Consider the following 9513-nt stretch of genomic DNA (forward strand, 5'->3'; position numbering starts at 1 on the left):
CCACTCACCTCAGCCTCCCAAAGGCGCGGGATCACAGGCTGAGCCACCAAGCCCGGCTAAGCAGCACACTCTTGACCCATCACGCTGTCTTAAGCCCTGAGACCAGGCTCACTCTCTGTCCTCCAAAACTTTCCGTCGTTGTCCAGTCTCCTTTTTTTTGGTTTCACCGTTTGTTTTATATTTGAAAGAAGTTCAAGGGCATGCCAGGTTTTCTGAAATTCCAGCTGGTTAAATATTAAGGCCTATTGTTGTGCACATTTTAAAGCTGGTGGGTAAATTACGAGGAAATTTCAGAGTTCAGATAGTTAACCTGCAACTACAGGGTTAAATACAGACTGGAAGCTCGGCTCTCAGCACTTTGGGAGGCAGAGGTGCGTGGATTGCCTAAGCCCGTGGGTTCGAGACCAGCCCGGGCAACTTGGTGAGACCTCGTCTATACAATGAAATAAAAAATAGCTGGGAGTGGTAGCACGCATCTGTAGTTCCGGCTACTCGGAAAGCTGAGGTGGAAGGATCGCTGGAGTCCAGTAGTTTGATGCTGGAGTGGCCGTGAGCATGCGTGCCACTGTACTCCAGCCTGGGCTGAGGAGTGAGACTCCAACTCAAAAAAAAAAAAAAAAATAGACACCGGAAAGGAAAACAACAAACTCAAGGGCTGAAGTTTGTTGTTTTATAATAGCTTATAATATGAATCCAATCCAGGATGGTTTTCAGACTAAACTCTAGGCCTGACTCCCTCTCACCTTGAAACAATTGACTCTAAAATCAGGTCACACGATGTCCTTCCCCACAATCCAACATCACCGAGGTGGACACTGTTGTCACCAAATGGACAGTTCTAGGAACATGCCTCCTCGCTCCATGGGGCCTCGCCAGATCAATGGAATAGACAACCCTAGGAGTGAGCCTTCCTTGACTTGGGAGCTCCTGCTGTTAAGAATGACTTTTAGATGCCAGGCTCCTGGCTCAACCTGTAATCCCGCACTTTGGGAGTCTGAGGTGAGTGGATTGCCTGAGCCCATGGGTTTGAGACCCGCCTGGGCAACTTGGCAAAACTTCATCTCTACAATAAATTAAAAAATCAGCCGGGTGTGGTAGTGCACACCTGTAGTTCCAGCTACTTGGAAGGCTGAGGCGGAAGGATCGCTGGAGCCCAGCAGGTCGAGGCTGCAGTGGGTGGGAGTGGCCACTGCACTCCAGTCTGGGTGACAGAGTGAGACTCCAATTCAAAAAAAAAAGGAATGACTTTTAGGCCGGGTATGGTGGCTCATGCCTATAATCCCAGCACTCTGGGAGGCAGAGGTGAGAGAATTGCCTCAGCCCACGGGTTCCAGACCTGCCTGGGCAACTTGGTGAGACCTCATCTCTACCATAAATCAAAATTTGGCCAGGCGTGGTGGTGTGTGCCTGTGGTTCCAGCTACTCGGAAGCTGAGGTGGAAGGATTGCCTGAGCCCAGCAGGCTGAGGCTGCGGTGGCCATGAGCGTGCACCACTGCACTCCAGCCTGGGTGACAGAGTGAGGTTCCAACTCAAAAAAAGAAAAAAAAAGAAAAAAAAATGATGTTTGGCTAATGAGAAAACTGAGGACCGAATGTGACCTTTTCTCATTCCCAAATTCCTAACTAAAGGCTTGGGAAGTCACTGCCTAATAAGAATTCCCTAAAAAAGGTTTTATTGTCCTGTTAGTCACCCTGTATAGTAAGTTTGTTTGCCTTACTCTGGCATAGTGTCATATAACAGAAGAGGTCAAGGTTGCAGTGAGCTATGATGGTGCCACTGCACTCCAGCCTGGGCAACAGAGTGGGACTATGACTCAAAAAAAAGAAGGAAAAAAGAAAAAAGGTCAGAGTTTAGTCTGCACAAGATACTCTTTTTTTTCTTTTTTCTTTTTGTTTTTGTTTTTTGAGTTGGAGTCTCACTCTGTCGCCCAGGTTGGAGTGCAGTGGCCGTTCCTGGTCACCGCAGCCTCGACCTGCTGGGCTCCGGCGATCCTTCCGCCTCAGCCTTCCAAGTAGCTGGAACTACAGACGCGCGCTACCACGCCCGGCTAATTTTTGATTTATTGTAGAGATGAGGTCTCACCAAGTTGCCCAGGCGGGTCTTCAACCCGCGGGCTCAAGCAATCCACTCACCTCAGTCTCCCAAGGCACGGGATTACAGGCTGAGCTACCGAGCCCCCGGCTTTTTGCTTTTATTTTTGAGTCGTAGTCTCACTCTGTCACTCAGGCTGGAGCACAGTGGCACGCTCACAACCACCACAGCCTCGACCTGCTGGGCTCTGGCGATCCTTCCGCTCAGCCTTCCAAGTAGCTGGGACTATAGGCATGCGCTACCATGCCTGGCTAATTTTTTGATTTATTGTAGAGATGAGGTCTTGCCAAGTTGCCCAGGCTGGTCTCAAACCTGTGGACTCAGGCAATCTTCTCATCTCGGCCTCCCAAAATGCTGGGATTATAGCATGAGCCACTGGGCCCGGCCAAGACACTCTTATCATTCAGAAATCCCGAGGGTTTCAGGAGTCTTTCCTAAGAACCAGGGAGAAAGAACAAATATGTCTATAGCATTATATTTACATTTATGTAGATATGTTTATGTAAATATCCATTTATGTATAAATAGATATAAAATATGCATGTATTTACATATATACAAATATATACGTATATACATATATGTGTACTTATAAATATATATATACATATATATTTAAAAATATATATTTTCTAGTCAGAGTCTCACTGTGTTGGCCAGACTGGAGTGCAGTGGCATAATCACGGATCACCACAGCCTCAACCTCCTAGGCTCGGGCGATCCTTTCACTTCAACCTCCCATGTGATTGAGACTACAAGCATGCGCCACCAGGTCTGGCTTGTTTTTTTGATTATTTGCAGAGACTAGGTCTCACTAATGTTGCTCCTGGGCTCAAGTGATCCTCCTGCCTCGGCCTCCCAAAGTGTGGGATGACAGGCGTGAGCCACTGCGCCTGGCCCAAATATCCTTTGTGCCACATGCTCCTGTCAGCTTCTCCCATTACACACATGCTGTGAGCAAACCCCTTGCATCTGCTCTGCGGATGCAACTTCAAGACAAGTGTCCTAGCAACACCTTCCAAACGGATTCCAGAGCTGCCAGGGCTTCCAGCGAGCCGCACGCCGGGCTGATTGGCCAGCCTATGGCATGACACCTTGCTTCACCTCCATGCAGTTTCTCACGCATGAACTGGAGGCTGGTTTTTGTGTTTTTTTTTGAGTCGGAGTCTCTGTCTGTCGCCCAAACTGGGATGCAATGGCACGCTCACGGTCACCCCAGCGTCGACCTGCTGGGCTCAGGCAATCCTTCCGCCTCAGTCCGCCAAGTAGCTGAAACTACAGGCGTGCACACTATGCTTGGCTAATTTTTCTTGATTTATTGTAGAGACGAGGTCTTGCCATGTTGCCCAGGTGGGTCTTGAGCCCCTGGGCTCAGGCAATCCTCTCGCCTTGGACTCCCAAAATGCTGGGATGACAGACTTGAGCCATCGCGCCCGGCCTGGAGGTTGTTTAAGGAGATGACGGGTATCAGGTGCCTGGTGGGCAGGCTTGCACAGTGAGTATGAGCTTCTTTACCCCCGGCTAATTATAGAGGTCCCTGGCCCAACCCGCCCACGCTGAGGTTGTTCTCTCAACCCCGTGGGAAGGCCTGTGTGCTCTGCATCAGAAGCTCCACTCCTGCGCACGCGCACACACGCACCAGCCACCACACCGAGCACCAGTAATGGTTACCATCAGGTTGACAGAGGGTGAGGAATGCGCTTAGGAGCCCTGGGCACTAGGCCGGGTTTTGCCCCTAACCGTGTGACTTTAGGCAAGTCCCAAGTTCTAACACATACACATACAGACACACACACACATACATACACACACGCACACAATTTGTAGCCAGGCACGGAGACTCACACTCATAATCCCAGCACTTTGGGATTGCTTGAGCCCAGGGCTTCAAGACCAGCCTGGGCAACCTAGTGAGACTCTGTCTCTAAAAAATTAGTCAGGTGTGGTGTGGAACCCTTGTAGTCCCAGCTCCTCGGGAGGCTGAGACGGAAGGATCGCCTGAGTCCAGGAGGTCGAGTTTGCACTGAATTGTGATTGTACCACTGCACTCCAGCCTGGGGGACAGAAGGAGACCCTGACTCAAAAGCTAAAAACAAAACAAAACAAAATTGGTACAAAGTGTGTGGGAAAAGTCTGAGGTTCTCTGAAGTCCCTCCCATTCTGAAAAAGTCAGCTCAGCATCAGCCCCAGCATGTGAAGTGGAGAGAAACAGCCAATGAGGATGTGAATAACGTAAAACTTTATTATGGCGAAAAGGGCTGGCTTGAGGCCTCAAGCCTAAAGGTACCTTCCCAAGGTCAAGATTAGAGAAGAATAGGGAGATGCCTCAGCCTCAGCTGGGCAATGCAGGGCTGGGGATGGGGCTGGGATGTGGGGCTCAGGGCACTGTTGGGCCCTTTTCTTCCAGTCCCAGTCCCCTCTCAGGAGACCGAAAGCAACCTAAGGCCCTACAACTAACCCAGGGCAGGGAGGGAGAGATCCAGTCTGGCCTCCCTCACCTAGGAGCGAGAACAGGCATTGCAGGGGGGCACTCTTGACTCCCCCAAGACCAAGAAGGGGGGCTCTCCTCCAGAAACACTGTGGACCCCACTGTGGACCCCTCTGTGGACCCCATAGAGAAGGGGTCTCCCAGTGCATCTCCCCCTGGCCTGGAAAGGGCTGAAACCTGGACAGACACGGACACCCACAGAGCGTGGAGGAACCAGCGGGTCAGGGCCGAGGGGGCGACTTCAGGGCTGCGTATCCACCTTCCCACTGCTTCAGCTTCTCATCCATGGCCCGAAGCGTGGACTCACTCTGCGCCAACACAGACGGGTGCTGCCATCTCTGCACAAGCCTCGGGTCTTGGGGAGGGGTGGGGCTTCCCTCCCCCACCCATTACCTTCACAAAGCAGAAACGGATGAGGTGGTCAAAGTGCTTCTGATGTGGCCCGCTGTAGAAGATGGAGGCCGGGATGGCCACCAACCCCTGGGGAGGAGGAAGGCCACGTCTCAACACGGTCCTGTGGCCCAGCAGGCCTCAGCTCCGGGGGGACAGAGCAGTTCCCGTGACCAGGCAGGGAAGGAGAGGCAGCGCCAGCCCAAAAAGAAAAAAAAAGGCTGGGCACAGTGGCTCACGCCTATAATCCCAGCACTTTGGTAGACCGAGGTGAGAGGATCGCCTGAGCACACGGGTTCAACACCAGCCTGGGCAACTTGGTGAGACTTCATCTCTACAATAAATCAAAAAATTAGCCAGGCATGGTGGTTTGTGCCTATAGCTCCAACTACTTGGAAGCCTGAGGCAAAAGGATTGCCCGAGCCCAGCAGGTCGAGGCTGTGGTGGCCGAGAGCATGCCACTGCCCTCCAGCCTGGGTGACAGAGTGAGACTCCAATTAAAAAAAAAGAAACAGGCTCCCCCATTCTCTGAAGTGGATCCAGCTCCATCTCAGGGCTCCCGGCAGAGGCTGGGCACCCCTGAGCAGCTCACAACCTGTGAAACCGTACATGGCGCCCCTTGCAGAATCCCTGCCCACCTTGTTCTGGATCATCCACTTGACAAAGCGTCTGTCATAGGGCTCATCTGCAGCACCAGGTAGGTCGGGCATCTTGCTCTCTGGGAGACAGAGGCCATGCTGAGCCCCCAGCAGGTCCGGCCCCCAGCCCCCACTGCCCAGACTGGTCAGTCCCGCTCACTGAAGTCTGAGATGTCTGTGACAAGGAAGTAGCTGCCCTGCGGGATCACGGGCTTCAAGCCCACCGCCTGCAGGCTGCGGATCATGTGGTCCCGGTTGCGCTGCATGGCCTGGGGGAGCTGCATGAAGTAGCTGTCGGGCTGGCCCAAGCGCTGCTGCTCCTGCTCAAAGCTCTCGGCTACTGCGGCCTAGCCAGGCAGATGGACAGACAGGTGGGTTGGTCCAGCACGGCGGCTCACGCCTGTAATGCCAGCACTCTGGGGGGCTGAGGTAGGGGAGTGAGGGGGATTGCTTGAGCCCAGACCAGCCTGGACAACATAGGGAGACCTTGTCGCTACACAAAATTCAAAAAGCTAGCCAGGTGTGGTGGCGCATGCCTATAGTCTCAGCTACTCGGGAGGCTGAGGCAAGGGGATCACTTGAGCCCGGAGGTCGAGGCTGTGGTGAACTGTGATCGTGCCACTGCACTCCAGTTGGGCTACAGAGTGAGATCCCAACTCAAAAATCAAAAACAAAAGAAGCAGGCAGGTCGGGCGTGCCCCTGGGCTCTTCTCTTGCCCACCCCCACTTCTCACCTGGCCCTGCGTGGGGCAGTGGAAGATGGAGTTCTGGTGCACAGTTCGCAGGTGCTTCATGATGCGATCTGGACCCAGGACCCAGCCCACCTGACCAGAAACATAGGCAAGGGTGAGGCCCTCCTGGGCCTGGCCACATCCTTCCTGGATTTCCAGGCTCACCTCACCTGCCAAGGACCTTGGGGGGAGAGCTACCCCTACCCTCATCCACTCACCTTCCAGCCAGTGGCGCTAAAGGTCTTGCCGGCGCTGCCAATGGTCAGAGTCCGTTCCCACATGCCGGGGAGGCTGACTGCCCAAAGCCAAAGAAAGCAACTGCTGAGATGAGGGTGATGGGCAGCGGACGGGTGGTGGCCTGGGTCCCAGTGGCTCTCAACACTCTGGATGCCTCTACATACTAGGCAATTCTCAGGATTTTTTTTTTGAGTCAGGGACTCACTCTGTGGCCCAGGCTGGAGTGCAGTGGCATGATCACGGCTCACCACATCCTCAACCTCCTGGGCTCAGGCAATCCTCCCTTCTTAGTCTCCTAGAGTAGCTGGGACTACAGGCATGTGCCACCATGCCCAGCTAATTTTTTGTAGAAACATGGGTCTCGCCATGTTGTCCAGGCTGGTCTTGAACTCCTGGCCTCAAGCAGTCCTCCTGCCTTGGCCTCCCAAGGTGCTGGGATTACAGACTTGAGCACCTGTACCTAGCCTTCATGATTTATCTAATTCTTAGCAACCCGGAGGCAGGTGCTACTGTGACCCTCTGCATTAAAGGGAGGTCAAGGTCATAATGGCTCCAGACCCCAGGGTCTTACCACCCGGCCTGCATTGATTCTCAGATTGAGTCAAGGACCTGCCATGAACACCCAGGGGAGGGGCCCCTGGCCAGTGGGGCTCACCGATGCTGATGTGCTGGTGCCCGTCGTAGACCAGCCACTGGTAGACCTCGTCGCTGATGCACAAGACATCATGCTGCTGGCACAGGCTGGCCACCAGCTCCAGCTCCTCCCTAGAGTACACCTGCAGGGACCCAAGGAGGACACGGGCCTGCAGCCAGGACCGTCCCAAAACACACAGGCCTGCTCAGAGAGGACAAAGAATACGGCCATCGGCCAGACGTGGTGGCACATGCCTATAATCCCAGCACTTTGGGAGACTGAGGCGGGAGGATTGCTTGAGGCCAGGAGTTCAACGCCAGCCTGAGCAACATCACAAACCCCCCCCATCTCTATTGAAAAAAAAATACAGCCAGTCCTGCCACCACAGGCTGCTCTATGCCATCCCAAAGGGACCCTGAAAGAGGGTCTCGCCTGTTCTGATTTTACATATGAGGAAACACTACAAGAGGTGAAGTCACTGTCATGAGGTTATGGGTGACCTCCCACACCACCTCAGCCCTCATGCCCTTCCTGGGGATTCCTGCCCTGCCCCTGGCATCTCTGGACCTTGGTTCTGAGCCCTTAGCATGTGCAACTCTCCCACTTCACAGAGAAGGAACGGAGGCCCCTGGGCAGCCAGTCAATAGCTGCGTGGGAGATGCAACCCGGGTGGAGGCTTCTTGGGTACCTTCCCCAGGGGGTTGTTGGGTGTGTTCAGAACAAGGGCTTTGGTGCGAGGTGTGAATCTGCTGGCCAGCTCTGCGGGGTCCAGCTTCCAGTTGCTGCTGGAGTCCAGTTCCCCATCCGGGACGGGACCCTACAAGAGCAGGTGTCAGGAGGTAGGGTGGTGGCAATAACTACCCACACAACACACGGCTCTTCCTCTGGGCATCTGTCCCACCTTCTCTCCCCGGAATGGGGACACACACCTGCCCTCTGCCTTCCCTGCTCAGAGGAATTGGCCTCTTTCCCTTCCACCCTCCTTCCCCACCTCCCGGGTCCAGCTCGGCCCATCCATACCACACGCGGCATCCTCACCGGCTTCAGGGACACAAACACGGGGCGACCCCCCGCCATCAGTGTCATGGGCTCGTAACAGTCAAAAAACGGCTCGATGATGATGACCTGGGACAAGGGTTGAATTAGCTGGGCCGAGCCCTGCCCTGAGCCCCACCCCTGCCCTGAGCCCCACCCCTGCCCAGCCCAAGCCGGGCCCGCTCACCTCATCTCCCTCATCCACAAGGGCCTGGAAGGCTGTAAACAGAGCCCCATAGGCACCCACTGTCACCAGCACATTCTCGAGCGGGTCTATCTCCTGACCCAGCAGCTTCCCAAAGAAACTTGCCAGGATCTTCGTGAGAGGTGGATAACCCTGCCAGGACAGCAAGGGTCAGCGCTGGGGCTCGGCCTGGCCCTTCATTCTGCTCGGCCACATCCGAGCACTTCTAGCACTTTCCAGGGGATGCCTGGGGGCAAAGTCATCCACTGTGCCCAGTTCGCTCAACTCCTCCACTGGCATTTAGCCTGGAGGGTGTTCTGTGCCAGGTCCAGAGCTCAGGGCTGGGACATGGCCAAAAACAGAGGAATGCTTGCCTTCAGGGACCAAGCCCAGTAGAGCCCTGGGGAGACAGAAACTCCACACTTCATATACCTCTCTCTCTAGGTTCTGTTTTTTTGTTTTTTTGTGAGTCAGGGTCTCACTTTGGCACCCAGACTGGAGTGCAGTGGCACGACCACAGCCACCAAAGCCTCGACCTGCTGGGCTCACGACCACAGCCACCAAAGCCTCGACCTGCTGGGCTCAGGTGATCCTTCTGCCTCAGCCTTCCAAGTAGCTGGAACTACAGGTATACGCCACCACACCCGGCCGGTTTTTGATTTATTGTAGAGACGAGGTCTCGCCAAGTTGCCCAGCTGGTCTTGAACTCCTGGACTCAGGAATTCTCTCGCCTCGGCCTCCCAAAGTGCTGGGATGACAGGCTTGAACCACTGCGCCAAGCCTGCCTCAGCTTCTGAGCAGATGGAACTGCAGGCTCACACCCTGGTTTAACAATATCCATTTATAGTATTTTTTTTTGTTTTGAGTTGGAGTCTCACTCTGTCGCCCAGGCTCTGGAGTGCAGTGGCAGGCTCATAGCCATCCCAGCATCAACCTGCTGGGCTTAGGTGATCCTTCTGCCTTAGCCTTCCAAGTAGCTGGAACTACAGGCACGCACCACCATGCCTGATTAATTTTTTTTTTTTTTGAGTTAGAGTCTCACTCTGTCACCCAGACTGGAGTGCAGTGTCTGCTCCCGGCCACA

At 54.2% G+C, this 9513-nt stretch overlaps 1 protein-coding gene across 1 annotated transcript in view; it reads right to left on the minus strand.

Moving 5' to 3' along the window:
• Positions 1-4314: 4314 nt before the first annotated feature.
• Positions 4315-9513, minus strand: part of KYAT1 (kynurenine aminotransferase 1) — a 43272-nt gene continuing 38073 nt past the window's right edge. Inside the window, exons 5-14 of the mRNA XM_021708887.1 lie at positions 8433-8582; positions 8249-8335; positions 7899-8027; positions 7232-7352; positions 6558-6634; positions 6343-6432; positions 5769-5955; positions 5609-5688; positions 4974-5060; positions 4315-4888 (exon numbers count right to left, since the gene is read on the minus strand). Coding sequence (XP_021564562.1) covers positions 4802-4888; positions 4974-5060; positions 5609-5688; positions 5769-5955; positions 6343-6432; positions 6558-6634; positions 7232-7352; positions 7899-8027; positions 8249-8335; positions 8433-8582 — 1095 coding nt within the window. The 3' untranslated portion in view covers positions 4315-4801. The remainder of the gene's footprint in view (positions 4889-4973; positions 5061-5608; positions 5689-5768; positions 5956-6342; positions 6433-6557; positions 6635-7231; positions 7353-7898; positions 8028-8248; positions 8336-8432; positions 8583-9513) is intronic.

This window comes from Carlito syrichta, unplaced genomic scaffold (genome assembly GCF_000164805.1).
Source record: "Carlito syrichta isolate Samal-C Ts95f unplaced genomic scaffold, Tarsius_syrichta-2.0.1 Scaffold153563, whole genome shotgun sequence".
NCBI classification, from domain to species: domain Eukaryota; kingdom Metazoa; phylum Chordata; class Mammalia; order Primates; family Tarsiidae; genus Carlito; species Carlito syrichta.